This window comes from Paroedura picta, chromosome 9, assembly GCF_049243985.1.
Source record: "Paroedura picta isolate Pp20150507F chromosome 9, Ppicta_v3.0, whole genome shotgun sequence".
In the NCBI taxonomy this organism is placed as follows: Eukaryota; Metazoa; Chordata; class Lepidosauria; order Squamata; family Gekkonidae; genus Paroedura; species Paroedura picta.
Window position 1 is genome coordinate 52,519,979 of NC_135377.1, and position 16,415 is coordinate 52,536,393.

Genomic DNA, 16,415 nt, shown 5'->3' on the forward strand with positions numbered 1-16,415 from the left:
AAACACCCATGTAGTCCATGAACATCTGGAGGGCCGCAGTTTGACTACCCCTGCTCTACTGATATACTGATATACTGGATTAGTTAATTAATTCTCAGTAATATCCATTGATTTGCTTGTTGAATATTATTGTCACTATTGAAAATGCCACCTTCACTATTGTATGTATTTTGGCATATTCCAGGTATTATCAAGACTGCTCTCCCCAATATGGACAGAGAAGCAAAAGATCAGTATCTGCTTGTCATCCAAGCAAAGGATATGGTTGGCCAAAATGGGGGATTATCTGGGACCACTTCAGTCACCGTCACCCTCACAGATGTCAATGACAACCCTCCCCGTTTTCCTCGACGTAAGTTTCCTACAGTACTATGTGTCACCTGGAAGCATGCTCATATTCATTTGAAATAGAGGTACACAGTCTGAATAAAAGGTTATTCCACTTGTTTAGATGTTGGCTTAAGGCAAGATATGCTCTCTGTTTTCCATAGGCAGGAGTAAAAGTCATTTCCTACACCAGGTTCAGTGATATGTCACTATGTCTGATGTATGCAAAGTAGTATGGTTTGCTTTAGGCCTGCTTTTGCCTTCCTCAACATCTGTGAGTTGAGTATTAGCATGAGTTATCTGCCTCTGCCTGAACTGGCTCTCTGCTCATGACACATTGTTGTCTGAATGGCACTGTGTAGCAAGTTACTGTTGCATGACTCTGTTTAGCACTTCTGTGAAACCAAGAACAAACATTACCACCCCCACTATGTCTCTGTTTTGAAACATACCAGTATTGTTTTCTGGCCTGCTTCCTGCACACTTGTGATGCTCCAGTTATTGCGTTGGTGGCTAAGTTTATCCCCTCAGTACAGTAATGGAACATATGACACTTCCTTACTCTGAATCAGACCATAAATCCAGCTAGTTGAGCATTGTCTACTCTGATTGGCAGAAGTTTCAAGGCTTCAGGTAAGAGCTTTTCCAACATCTGATGCCAGAGATCCCTTACATGCTCATGTCAAGGATAGATCCTAGAGGCAGTAGCACTGAGTCATAGTTTCTCAATCCCACTGACACATTCCTGTAGCGAATCTTTCTTTGTTCCCAATCTTTCAGGTACGGTATCTTGACTACATTGTAGGCCCTACTGCATCCTACATACTTCTTGTTCCTCTTGCTGAATGCCAAATGGTAGATTTCCTCTTCCTACCTCTTGGAACTTTTTCTGCTTTGTGTTGCTTTGTGTATCACTCTGACTATGCTCTTTGAGGGGACTTTGTTTTTTTTCTCACATGATTATCACAATACTTATATAATTTATTTCCAGTGCTTTCTGGTGCACATCTTCCCTTTTTCTATCAGATTCTATGTGTATGACTATGTGTTATTTTTTTTCACCTGGCAGATGCTCAGTTTTTCATGGGAGGGAGGGAAATCAATCTAGGGAGAACTAGAAAACAATCTGCCCTCAATTTATTTGCTTTGACCAAGGTAGCTCATGATTAAACTAAGAATGGGGGAGAAAGTCTATTTCCAAACTCGAGGCACCTTCTTTATAAACAGTCTTTTCCCTCACCTTACTCCAGTCTTCCTTGCAAAGTCATTGCAGGAGTGAATTAGACTAATGTGAGGAACATATGCATGTCCAATCTGGTCTCCTCTCAAGTGGGTATAAAAAGACAAACCAATCAAAAGAGAAAAAGGGTATTAGATTTTTTGTTCTTCCAGCAGCCTAGGTAATAATGAAACACCAGGGATTCCGTTTCGCAAAGTGAAAATGGTAGAGGCTTCACTCCACATTTTAAGCAGCAATCTGTATCAATTTCAGCTTGAGCCTCCGATACGAAGTTTTCAAGAGAGAAGAAGGATCTTTGCTGTTAAAGAGGCCAGGGTACAATGTATCTCAATTCCTTGACATGAAGAGCTAGGATACTGTCTCTTTTAGTCACAATTAAGACTTATCTCTGGTCTTTCTCTTATATTGATTCTGTTATTTTGGTGACATGGGATCTACACGAGAAAAGGTCATTGTCTGTGTTCTACTTTCATTAATTTTTAAAGCTAGGGAAGGAAGGCATTATTTTTGCCAACTTACTGGTAAATGAAAGTGTCATCTGTCTGGTATACTTGCAGGAGCTATGCAATACTGAAGGAAAGGACACGTGTAATGCCACAGTTTACATGGACAAAGATTTCCTGTTTTTGGAGTATGTTCCATTTAAGCTGACCAGCGACATTTGCAGACCCCCTTCCTCCAGTGTTACACATAAGTCATTCATATGACTTCAGTGGACAGAAGGAGGTAACTCTGTATAGGATTGCACTGTACATGCACAGCTAATTCAGTAGTGCAGTTAAGGGACTCAGGTTTACTGTGCAATACAAATGCATTTGCGCCTTCATGCATGGGGAAGTGATCACTGCTCGGTCACAATAGTTTTCTCAGGGCTGTGGCAAACCCAAGGTCACCCAACTGGCAGCATGTGGAGGACCAGGGAATCAAACCGGCTCACCAGATGAGAAGTCTGTGCTCCTAACCACCGCACCAAGCAGCCAACACATTTATTTAACACAATCCTTTCTTTTGCTACAGATTTATTAATAAATGGAACCAGACAATTGTTCAGTGATTGTTTTGAATTTTATAGGGTCATACCAATATAATGTCCCCGAATCTTTACCTGTGGCTTCAGTTGTGGCAAGACTAAAGGCTGTGGATGCCGACGTGGGACCCAATGCTGAAATGGAATATAAGATTGTGGATGGCGATGGCTTGGGTGTTTTCAAAGTTTTAGTGGACAAAGAGACTCAAGAAGGGATTATCATGATACAGAAGGTAATCTCAAATTCTATTCTGTGCTCGCAATTTCATTCTCAGTGGCTGCAAGGAGATTTTACCCAAGGGATGGAGAAATCTGTTCCATTTCAGAATATCAGGCTGCCATTACACCTAGGGTTTTTCATCCAATTCTGATGACCAGGTGGATTTCTATATTTTCATGGCTATTCATAGTATATTGGGTATGAGTTCCTTCTCCTTTAAGCCCCCTTGACAACCTCTTCAGCTCTATCTACAATACTGACTATAGTTGGTCCTTCTATGATCCTCACAGTTTAATGTAGCTTGCTTATTTAATGTATATCAATATACATATAGAATAATTATGCCTATCCTAGTAGGATAACATTTATCAGTATCACACTGAACAATATTGAATATCCCAGGTCTTTCATGTGGCAAGTCAAGATGCATATATTTTAATTTTGTCACAGGACTAGCGGAGGCTATATGGCTCTTATTTTCGGCATAGTTCAGAATATGGTAAATAACTAAGGGTTTTTTTTTCTGTTTTATACACAGTTGAGAGGGAGGACAGAAGAGAGAAATGACCTGCCAATCTTAGTGCTGGAAAAAACATTTGAAATTTATCGGGAGAATCTTATATAAATAGCAGCCAGCAACTTTTTACATGCTCCAATAACAACATCTTTGAATAACACCTTTAAATATTCATTTTCACACTGCACAAGTATGGATTGTTTTATCCTGGTACAGAATTTAGTATAGGGCATTCATCTTTTATTTATACAATGAAAGGAGTGTCTCGCTCTTGCAACTTAAAAAAAACAAAAAACAAAAAAACAAGCATGGGTGGGCAGTACTTGGAGCCATGTTAGAAAGTATGGTAAGCTGGACATCTAATGGGCAAGGAGTTCAACTTCAGTGTGTTTGTTTCTTCCTATGACTGAATAGACTGTATGATCCTCAATATGTAAATAGATACTAATTTCTATAATTTTGCATCCTTTATTCTGATGATATAAATTGCTTTTTCTTGTTGAAAACCTAACTGGTGACACAGTGGTAATTTTTTGCAATAGGTAAGTCATTCCAAGATCATGACTTGGAGGCAGGCAATAGCAAACCACCTCCAAACTTCTCTTGCCTTGAAAACCCCATGGAGTCATCATATGTCATCTGTCGCTTGACAGCAAAAAAAAATCCTAAAAAATATATATACATTGAATTTAGTAACCTAAAAATATTTTTTTCCATTTGATGTGATAAGGCATTAGTCTTTGCTGTGCATACGGAACATCCTTTAATATCAAGAGAATTCCCATATCTTTTCTACATTACCTGTAGTATTCCAAGTTATATGAACTAGCACTGTGTTTTGGGCCAGATTGTGAGGAAATACACCCAAAAGGCAAAGTGCTATGGTTTACCACTCCATCTTTTGGGCCATAGTGTTGGCTAAATGTTAAATACGCTACTTTCACCGATGCAATTTGCTTTTAGTCCTGAACCAGAGTTACAGTGTGAAGAATCTGACCCAACTTGTTGTGACTCAATGCAGAATTGCTTATTTTAACATAAGCACTTTAGGAAGTTAGCCACAGAACAAAGGGCCAGAAATGTTGTTATCAGGTGTCAGTATATATGCATTAAGTAAAAATGGGATTGGAGAAGCTATAGAAGTTATTTCAGCGTTTCCCAGAAAACAAAAGTAATTACTTAGTAATACCAGATCAGGGATGTGCAGTATTCTGAAGCTAAACAGACTTGATAAGGAAGTTCTGAGTTTCAGATCATTTAATAGTTTTATTCAATACAGGCAAATTCTTTACAAGGAAGAAACTGAATCACTCACTTCTTTTTTCATATACAATGCTTTTGTGTTTGAAGAATCCCTGTTTTGTCTTTCTCAGACTGCCTAAATGGGAAATGGATGGCTATGTTTGTGAAATGTAGTTTTATTTTGAATATTTTCTCAGCAATCTTTGTAGCAGTTCACTTTAGTGAAATTTAAAGTTTGCTAAGGAAATAATATCTTTTGTTGAAATTAAGAAGCGTATTTTATAACTTTTATTTTGCATGTTTACTTGTAGCACTATAATATAATATATAGTAAAATGTCTTAGCAAATCCTGAATTATTTATTCCATTGAAAAGATAACAGGTTCTAATTATTTATAGGATATGGGGACATTTTCCTATATGAAAGAATTCCTTTATCCAGTCTTGGGGCTTTGTAATAATATTGTGCCTATATAGGTGACATTATTAATTAAAAAGTTACTATATAGTTGTTGCTTTTTAAAATGAGAGTTAAAGATATGCTTCCTCTGAGGAGCAACTACACATCACTGGGTTTTTCCTTCCCTTTGCAATAGGGATGACTTGTTTTGTAATTTCCTTTAGACGGGACAAAATGTTCGCTGTTATATAAAAAAAAGATGAATGGATGAGCACAGGATCTAATCAGATAACACTAATGCACAGTTATTAATGAAGCTGTCAAGCTCCATTCACTATACAGAAGGAAGAACTAAAGTATATATTGTCCCTTTAACCTTCAACACTGATGTAGAGATTTGTGAGAGGTTGTCTTGCTATTATAAGACAGTGTTGTGTTTCAGCCAGAGATTGTCCTAAAGAAAGGGTAATTTGAAGGCCAGCTAAACCATAGTCGGAGTAGGATACCTATCAGGGCTAACCAAATGGTGCAGCATCAGTCTCCTCTGATTCCCAACACAATAGTAATACATGCAGTCATGGGTAGAACTGTAGATGACAACATTGTGGCGTAGCTAGCAAAACCAACCAAAAAATTCAGCATATCAAAGTTGTCTTCTTTTTCATACCAATTGTATATATTATTCTGCAATAATAGGCTTTGCCATAGCATATTTCATCAGCACAGAAAGAAATGTAGCTCCCAAATACTGTAGAAACCTGTATTACATTGATCCAGTATCCATGTATTCACCTATGAATTTTTGGTTGGTTTTGTAAGCTGTGCCATTGTGGTTTCCTCCCCCCCCCCTCCTTATACTGATGTTGTAACAATTTCCTGTGGCTGCCTATAATTATTTTCTAGAACCGTAGATTATACAAGCTTTTACTTGGACATAGGCAATGAAGTAGGTTTATGTGTAAGAAAATAAAATTATATAATTAAAAACAAGGGCAACAAAACTTTGCATTATTTCAGGGGCTGAATCCCTGAGGTCTATCAGCCAGGCTTCAGCCAGCCTGTGACTGCTTGTGAACTATAGGGAAGTCATGCAGGGCAACAGGGAGTACATAATGACAGAGTGCCCAGTGCTAAGCAGAAACTGAGAGGAAAGGTTCCTAGGCATTCCTAGCAGACACCACTTTATGGCAGTGAAAGTAAAGATAGCTAGGGTGTACTTTACAAATGTGTGAGGGTTATATGGCCATTGTCATCACAGTTAATTTTATTACTACATTTGCATCCTGCTTCAGTCACTGGATCCAGCTTACATACATGTGTGTTCTCATAAAGCCTCGTACCTTCTTGTTTGCAGTTGAATAGCTATTTGATGGTTTCCAGCCATGCTGTGGGGCTGCAATGTGCTGCTTCTGGCAATGGTCTGCATTTATTAAATTTCTATACCATCCTTCCCTGAGGGCTCAGAGTGGCTCACAACATTAAATATAAACAGAAGTTCAAACATTAAAACTAATTTATGTTAAAACTAGGAGTCCTTCCATCCTCTCTCCAGTGGGGTAGGACAAAGTGCCCTAGTGTTCAAACTAATTGATATGTGGATGTTGTCTGTGCCGGCAGGCCAGTATTACTGACATTCTGTCAACCTCAACCATAGGCCCAGTGAAACAGCTCTGTCTTGCAGGCCCTGAAGAACTGTTTTCAGTCCCACTGGGCCTTGATCTTACTTGAGGGAGTGTTGCGCCAGGCTCATGACAGGACAGGGAAGGCCCTGTCTGAGGCTGGGGATCTTGAGCAGGTGCTGTGTGCTTGATTGCAGATTTCTCTGTGGGACATAGGGGAGGAGGAGGTCCCACAGGTATGAATGTTCCAGACCATTTAGGGCCTTAATGATAAGCATCACCACCTTGATCCTGATTCAGTCTGTAGCCAGTGCAGCTGTAAATTCTGCAGATCACTGGAAGACTGTCTAAAGTACATGGGTTTTGCACATGTTATCTATACTATGTACATTTGTCACTGGTATCCTCATGGGCCCATGATATTTGAATCTCTCCTTCATCCAAGATTTCCGGTAATCTCATAACAAGTTAATCAAACACCAACCATAACAGCAATATTATTACAACATGCAAACTTTAGGTTAATGAGAGTTGGGTTAGTTCAAGCACACCGCATGTTTGCAGGCCCAGGACTCTACATTTTAAATTAAGAAGAAGAGGATGAGGAGTTGGTTCTTATATGCTGCTCAGTCCCAAAGCAGTTTACAATCCTCTTCCCTTTCCTCTCTCTACAACAGACACCCTGTGAGGCAGGTGAGGCTGAGAGAGCCATGATATTACTGCTTGGTCGGAACAGTTTTGAGAATGGTGTGGTGAGCCCAAGGTCACCCAGCTAGCTGCATGTAGGGGATCAAGGAATCAAACCTGGCTCACCAGATTAGAAGTTGGCACTCCTAACCACTTCACCAAGCTGGCTCACCAAGTGATCATTGCCATGCAGTCAGTAAACTTTCATGCTGTATTTGAATTATAAATCTTACAAGAGAGTCTACTTTAATGGTTTTCTTTTAATAGGCAGTGTGCGGCAGCTTGAAAAGCTGGCATTGACTCATATTTCATTTTGCTTGTTCCCCGTGACAGCAGTTGTGTTTATACATTTTTTTTAAAAGAAAGAGTATCTATGCGTATACATTGTATCATGTGCCTTTTTTGTTAGAGGAGTTCTTGCTCAGTATTTTAGGTAAGGGGGGAAAAAGCAATTTATTGGAAGCATAGATATTCTATGGCAGAGCTGTGGTTTGAACTTGACACTCTTGTCTCTAAAGCATATGCTTCTTTCTGTGACCTGCAACCGTTCTCTATTGTATAACTGTAATGGGAAGTTTCAGCAAGCTTCACAAACTGCAAAAACACAATCTAGTGATAATGGTTGGCTCTTACAAATAGGAGAAAACCAGGACTATTGCACAGATCCAAAGAGCCCTTCTTGCACTGCCTCTTGCAGAAACACAACTACTAGAAACAGAATTGCAAATAAGTGGCATATGCTTTGCGGACTGGCAGAACAGGATCCACCCTGCGTTTTTGATAATTTGGAACATAGATTCCAAAATATAAATAAAAGTAAAGAACTAGTGGCTATTTTTGTTCCATTCAGGAGTCTTAGCATCCAACCCATAGGCTCTTCCTAATTGAATGTAATGGGTAGAATAGTTAGCTTAGAACCTGGGACCACTGACTGTGACTCTCTGAAACTCACATGGTAACCTTGAGCCCATTACAGTATCTCAGACTCACCTACTGCACAGGAAGTTTTATAAGGATAATAAAGCGGACAAGGATGGTTTCCCATTAGGAAGAAAAGAATATCAATGAAGTAATAAGTATTCCAGGAGGGTCCATATCAGGCTGGGGACTCATTTTCCCTCTTTGGTACAACTCTCTTGTAATACTATGGTGTGGCTCTCTTGGCTATCTGTAAAACTCAAGTGCTAACCAAGAACACTACTAGATACTGGTAAACATTATATTATAGAGCAAATCTAAGCAAATCCACTCAGAATCTGACTCATCTAGTCAATGAGGCTTAATCTCTGGCAAGTATTCCTGGAATTGCACTGTTCATGTACCTTAATTGTCAGATGGAAAATATCATGAGTACAAAGACATGGCTAGTGGCCTGAGAAGTCATATTTTTACATTTCAGGCTACTGTAAATATATGTTTTCCTTCTCAGCTAATTATGTCGTGCATAATACTTTCTTCCATGACCCTGTGAACTGCAGCAGTAGTATTATTAGCAGCAATTTGTTCTACCATTCTTCTTTATCAATCTAATTTACATATTTGATTGTGGCAGTAGCAGCAGTTCAACCAATTTTTGTCTAACTTATGTTCTTTGAATACTTCAAACAAAGAAAAATTATCATGACGATTATTACTTATCAGTAATGCTTGGATTGCCTTGTTTACTCTTATTAAATAATTTGCTCACCATCTAATTACTTTTTTTTTTTTACAAAATTTGATGAACAAAATAGGAGGAAAAAGCTAGATACTGCTTCCTTTTACTGATTATATGCAGCTTTCTTGATATTCTAAGAAATAAGTAATGCAAATAAATTTAGTGCACCTACAGATTGCAAATAATAATATGCAATTGATAGTGAGTTTTCTTCCTTCATTCCCTCACTGTCTGTTCCCTGGAACTGTGCCCTATAAAACATACATGACTCCACAGCCAATATCTTTATAGAAGACTTGTCATTGATGTAGTAATTGTAATACTGAATTTCTGTCCATTTTTTGTTTTTGTTTCCCCCCCCCACAAAACACTATTCCATTTTGCCTCAATATATGTTTTAAAGAAAACTTTCAAATATAATAGGTAGAATATACTATATGATTTACCTGAGCTGATGAGAAATATCAGCATTTGGGAACAACCAATATTTTGCTCACTGGAACAATAAAACTCATATTTGCAGAGCACAGAATTTTGTTACTTAAACATTCTACTATTTTCTTTGTAGGAGTTGGATTACGAAGCGAAAGCTAGCTATACATTGAGGATAGAGGTGGCAAATAAACAGGTTGATCCTCGTTTTCTAAGCCTTGGTCCATTCAGTGATATGACAACAGTGAAGATCATTGTGGAGGATGTTGATGAAGCACCCGTATTTACCTCTCGTCTGTACTCCATGGTAGTGTCTGAAGCAGCCAAAGTGGGCACCATCATTGGAACTGTAGCAGCTCATGACCCAGATGCTTCCAATAGTCCAGTCAGGTAATTTTATAGTTTCTTTCCGATGCTTTTTCAGTTTGATGATGTTTCATTAACTACCATACATAAAACAAAGGGTTTGCATTTTGCTGCATTTTTGCAGTTGTACAAGTGGGAGACCTACAAAGAGTCGCTGGGGGAAATCTCATTTCCCCCTCACCCACTCTTCTGTCTTCCCCTCCCTGAAAGTTCCCATAGCCAACCCCCTTTTCAAGATTTTTCTTTTCCTGCCTCCTTGCCTTCCACTAGGCAACCTCCTGTCTCCTCCTCCTTCCCTCCCCTTGTCATCTTGTACAGGGAAAACTGTTGCACAATAGATGGCCTCCAAGGACTTGTGTGGGGAGCACAACTCACTTTCCACTGTATCCCTTTTCTTTCTTCTAGCAATCCCTGTATCATAACCTTTCTGTGGTTCCACTCAACCTACTTTTTATCTCCCTCCATTTCAATTATATTTTTCTTCATTTATACCCAGCTTTCTCCCTGCAAGGACATTAGGCTGAGAACATGTGAACTGGCCTAAATAACTCAGTGAAGTTCCAAGGAAAGGTCGAGATTGAATCTGAGTCTCCTAGACCTATTCTGAGACTCTAACCACTGCAACTCTAACACTGGCTATTGTTAGCTGCTATTGAATGGAATCAAGCAGTCAAGGCAGGAAAATCATGCAAGTTTGGTGGTAGTAAGTCACCTTGTGATTGCTAGTTAGCCAAGCCCCAATCAGTTTTCACTCAAATACTGAAACAGTCCTTTAAAAGGTGCTGTTTGGTCCCTGGTTGTAGTTTCCTTTTTTCTTTATCCTTTTTTTTTTTTTTAGATTTCAGATTTTTTCTGATAATTTGGATCTTTTCTCAGTTTTGTAAAAAGATCTATCTGGTTTGTTCACAGCCCTACTCTAGACTAAGGTATCCATCTGTGGGCATATATATTAATTTTATCCCTGTAGTATATAATTGTATCATTTCACAGATAGGGGTATTTTGTCTTCTAGGCTGTGGTACAATTGGATTAGTTTATTTAAATCTCTCCTTAATATATATTTTTTTTCAGTGCAACATATGAAATTAACTGGATTATATCATGAAAATGTTATTCAGAATCTGTTATTATCTACAAACTTTAGATTATGATCCAATTAAGTTAATTATGTGAATGTATTGCTGAACATTCTGTTAGCAGAAAAAAGGCAATGTGTATGCTGGATGCATATTTAATATGCAGTTAATAGAAATCTGCTACCAAGCCTTTCTTACTTAATATACATTTGTTTAACAGATTATATCTCTAAATTAATATCCTCGCCATGTACCAGGTTTATACAATGTAAAATATTTTTCTGCTACACTTATATTCTTCTTTATAACTTTATAACTTTATAACTTCTTTATAAGCTTAAAATGCAATTTCAGTCAAGAGACTGGATGATAAATAACTTCAAACACTTAATCTGAAGTATTATGCAATTCTCACTTTCACTGAGGTTTTGATCCAAAACATTTATTCAAAAGCTGGCCTATCCATTTTCCAAAATGAAATAATGGCAAATTCTCTGGTGTTTAAATTTAAGGCAGGATTAGTCTCCTTCAGTGGTAGGGTTTATTCTTTGAAAGTTCATGATGTAAGATAAGAAGCCACATCTATGAAGATGCAAAGAATTACCTTTTTGTCATCGCTACGTAATCGCAACCAGCTTTAAACATCTAGCATTAAAGGAAAGAACACGTGACTTCCAGGGCACACATTAGGTAAAGGTAAAGGTATCCCCTGTGCAAGCACCAAGTCATGCCTGACCCTTGGGGTGACGCCCTTTAGCGTTTTCATGGCAGATTCAATATGGGGTGGTTTGCCAGTGCCTTCCCCAGTCATTACCGTTTATTCCCCAGCAGCAAGCTGGGTACTCATTTTACCGACCTCGGAAGGATGGAAGGCTGAGTCAACTTTGAGCCGGCTGCTGGGATCGAACTCCCAGCCTCATGGGCAGAGCTTTCAGACTGCATGTCTGGTGCCTTACCACTCTGCGCCACAAGAGGCTCCTGGGGACATATTACTATAACATTATTTATTTTAGAACAGTCATTCCCTGTGTTTCCCAACAGCTCAAAGAAACTTACATACATGCCTTCAAGCCATATGTGTGTGTGTGTGTGTGTGTGTGTGTGTGTGTGTGTGTATATATATATATATATATATATATATATATATAATAAAACAGTAAAAAAATAAAGTAATAAGTAAAGCAATAAAAACAGGCTCTATGATTAACTAAATACCTCAGCACAGAGGCTTCCTAGCAAAATTAGACAGCTCAACAACAATAGATCAACAAAATGTCCTTCGAGAAAGGATTATTGGCAATGTGGTTGTTATTTAATTATATTATTTAGAGTCTTATACTGTACATTTCTCACTGGGCCTCAGTGTGGATTACCAAGAGGGAGTCAATGCTATCTATAGATGGGACATTCAATATGTAACGAACTAGAACAGAGTCTGCACTTACTTTGTTTATTCTATTGTCAATCCTGTTGAATTCAGATCTATTTGAACTCAGGTCTTCCTCCCCCCCCCCCATTGAAACAGGAAAGTGTTTTGCATATAGTTAGGGTAGTTAAGAAGGTGGGGTCACTCCGGATCAATCCTTCTTGCTGCAGAAGGAAAATTCAAATTGCCCAAAATCAAAACGCAAATCACATTCTGTGTAGACGGCAGGGACTGAATCGACCTGGGATTGTAATAAAAACTCCGTGCAGTTTACACCCAGGATTTGCGTGAAGAACAAAAAAAAGGGTCCTCGTGATGCCTGCCTTTTTCTCTTACACAAGACCATGTCCAGGAGCTTGTTCATGGGATCTGCAAATGATGAGTGTGCTACATGCAGAGATGCTAGATCAGTTCCTTCCAGAACATCTACTTCCAAATCACCCTTGTCTTGACTGGATTGTTTCAGCTTGTCCCACTTCAGTCCCTGGGCTATGGCCTCCTGATGCTGGCTCTGGATAGGGTTAGTTGTTTCAGAGAAATAATGACTAAGCTATAGGGCTGGAACCCAACCCCAAATTAAAAACAAAACTGAAAACAACTTCTGCTGGGGGAAAAAGTATTTCTCATTGTTATGGACACCTGCTTCTCCAGTAGGGGAACAGGATGCAACAAGGGTATTTCATCAAAAGCTGCACACCATCGATCATAGAAACAACCGTCCTGTTTAAAGCAATGGCTCTTCCAAACAGCATCACCTCTGCCTTATCTGGGTTCAATTTTTCTTTTTTTTCCAAAATAAAAGTGAGTAGTTGTTCCTACAGATACTTCTACCACCTGTGAGTAAATTACCTCAAGATCTAGGTTGCAGTGAATCTGAAAGATCTTATCTGCAATAAACCATGTGAAAACATCACAGCTAAATGCCAAATGGCTAACATTTAGAAACTCACTCCTGGGAGTTGTGAATTGCCTAATTAAATAAATGTGCTTGTTTTGATTCAGCTGACTCAATAATAGCAGAGGTTTCTTCTACTCCTTCTTCTTTGGCTTTTCAACCGTCTCTGTACTGTATTTTGTCTGATTTGGTTTGAATTTTCTGTCACTGTCATTGAGATACCTACCAACCCTTTTTAAAACAACCAGCTCCTCTTTAAACTGGGGGCTTGAGCTGAAGGCAGCAGAGGGCACCTTGGAGTGGCCCAGTCTATCATCAGATGGAGTTCATCTTTACCATATTCTAGGCAAAGTTACTGGTTTTTATAATTTTTGTCACAGCTTGTAGTTTTGGTTCAGGAAGGATCCTTTTTGGGGGAGTCTGCCTCTGTGAACTGGGCTCTTCATCAACGGGCAACCTCCATAAGAGGCTGTGTGCATGCCGAGCTGAGTGCTTGGCAGCTCCGCTCGTTCCATTAAGATCTGGGCTTTCTCATGGTCCACTGGCACTCCTGCTGGAGTGTTAATAAAAGCTGGGTCAATTCCATGCCCTCCATTTTGGTCCATAACTGCCCTCCTGTTAGACAACCACTGATCTAGGAAATATATTCTGAAGGTCTTGTTGTGTTAATCTGTTGCAGTGAAAACAAACCTTAGTCTTATGATATGTAGAAGATGAAGAGATTTATTCCTGCATTCGTTTTATGAACTAGATCCTGTTACTTCTGATACAGAGGGTTCTACTCCCCAAAAACTTATGCTGCACTAAAACATGTTGATGATTAATCAGTAGGATTCTAAATATTGCCTCATGCTAGATAGCCCTGAGTAAATTACACTTTCTTAGCCTTAGACTCCAAGTTGCAAGTAGGAAATTATAGTAATTTGCCTTAGTTTAGGAACATATCAATACTTCTTGGTCATAAAATCTCATGTTTTCAGAGGCAGATAGGCATAAATTATATGTAACAATATTATATTATTGTAGCATATATAGTAGATAAATGTTCTAAGAATTGCCTTTTTTAGTAGCTGTGTTGAGCAAGTGACCAGGTTAATAACTATGAAGCCTGAGAGCTGGCCAGAGATTAAATTCCAGCTGCCTGGATCTGCCAAGGTTGACAACATGGCAGAGGTGACAGGTGATGTCTCAGGAGGAAGGATGACTACCATGAAGCCGTTTAAGAGCTGTGTTGACCAAATATAGCAGAACAGGAATGGAAGAAATGAAAGGAAGGACTAAAATAATATCCAAAGGAAAAAATTGATATAATATTGAAGGATAGGAATAAAACTAATTTACTCGTTTTGGATTCCATTAATCCAACCGGGGGGGGGGGGGGGGGGTGCGAGAGAGAGAGAGAGAGAGAGAGAGAGAACCATAGAACAAAACAGTGATTTTTTACAAATCATGTCCATGCTTTAACCTGTGTAATCATGAGACACGAAGCACTGGTTGACTACTTGATGGGGTTTCATTTTCATTGCTGCAGTACCAAGGAAATGGTACACATTTGTTTGGGGGATGGATACTATTTTGATTCTGTAGTAGGCAGTGACCTTCTCTGGTTCTTAAATCACATATGTTGTTATATGTTTAGTTAATTTTAGGATGGTTACTATTGGTGTAGTGGTTAGGAGCTTGGTGTAGTGATGAGGAGCACTGATTTTTAAGCTGGTGAGCCGGTTTTGATTCCCCACTCCCCCACATGCAGCCAGTTGGGTGACCTTGGGCTCACCACAGCACTGATAAAGCTGTTCTGACCAACTAGTAATATCAGGACTCTCTCAGCCTCACCTCCCTCACAGGGTGTTGCAGGGAAAGGGAAGGGAAGGGAATTACAAGAAACTTTGAGACTCCTTCAGGTAGAGAAAAGCAGTATATAAAAACCAACTCTTCTTCTTTATACTGAACTCTTTTAATTACGCGAAAATAAAGAGTAGAAGAAAAAAATACATGGTAGCACCAGCCATAATAGGATTGCCTCTGGCACTGGATAGGGGTGTAGAGTTGTCACATCCAGAATTGGAAACTCCTGGAGATTTAGAGAAGGAGCCTGGGAAGAATACGGACCTCAATGGAGTACAATGCCATTCCAAAGCATCCATTTTCTCCAGGGGAACTGATCTCTGTAATCTGGAGATGAGCTGTAATGCCTGGGTATCCTAGAAGCTGGCATCCCTATGTAATAACAACAACAAGGCAAACAGCCAAAGGGAAAAACATTTCCTAATATGTGAAAAAGACAATGATCACTCAGCATCCTGGATCAGTCTGGGTACCCATATATCTGGACAAATAATGTCATTTATTTCCATGGTATTTTTTTTTAACTTGGATCTGAGTGATATCAGGGAAATCCAAAGGGAAACTGTTCAGGATCTGCTAATGCCTCTTGGCAGACCTACCCAGTGACTAATAATTTAGAATGCTTCTCCAATAAATGAAACATTGTTTAACATCACTTGATGCATGCTTCTTTGTTGTTTTGTGAATATGTAAATTGGACTGATTGATTAATTAATCAGTGAAAAACATATTATTAAATTAACAAAATAAGTTCTAAATATTTGAACAGCCCTAAAAATAGGGGTCATCCTGAAAACTTATCACACTTTATTCTGAAATGTGTAAAAAGTAATTAGAGATATTGTTAGGATATTTTAGGAGGTTGCTGTATTGCACATTTGTGTGTACATTCATATTAGGATGATGTATTTTACTTTGTAACCTGCTTGGGAATGCCTGTTGTGAGCATACTAGGGTTTTAAAAAATAATAATTAAGAGTTGAAAGTAATGTAAGTGGAATAACTGCATATTCACAGCCAGTCGGGGTCCAATGATGTCTGTTCAAGGGCAGCAGATTCCATTTGTCATATAAAAAAGTTGTACTTGATTGCTCGAGGAGGTAGATCAGTAGGTCATTGAAATGTTGTATGAAGAGCTGATCAATTATCCACTTATTCTAGCATATTGTTTTCCACAATCGTCAAGGTCTTAAAAGGTCTACAAAAATGGCCCCAAAAGGGTTATATACACAGGACCTGGTATTTAAAGGTATATTATTTATGCATATAAAGTATGCAATTAACGATCCAGCAATTTATGGACTTCTCTCTATGAAGTTTTCTGACCCTCTTTTAAAGTCCAGTAAGCTAGTAGTCATTACTATACCATATGACAATGAGTTCTACAGATGTGATTAAGCAGCCTTCTCCTGATCATACAGGGGTCTGAGCACTTT

The 16,415-nt window shown here is 38.8% G+C and overlaps 1 protein-coding gene across 4 annotated transcripts in view; it reads left to right on the forward strand.

Annotated features, from left to right (window-relative positions):
* Positions 1–16,415, forward strand: part of CDH7 (cadherin 7) — a 150,989-nt gene that overhangs the window by 102,511 nt on the left and 32,063 nt on the right. For all 4 annotated transcript variants that reach the window (XM_077352842.1, XM_077352839.1, XM_077352840.1 and 1 more), the window contains exons 5-7: positions 185–352; positions 2,640–2,827; positions 9,505–9,758. In XM_077352842.1, the coding sequence (XP_077208957.1) occupies positions 185–352; positions 2,640–2,827; positions 9,505–9,758 (610 nt within the window). The remainder of the gene's footprint in view (positions 1–184; positions 353–2,639; positions 2,828–9,504; positions 9,759–16,415) is intronic.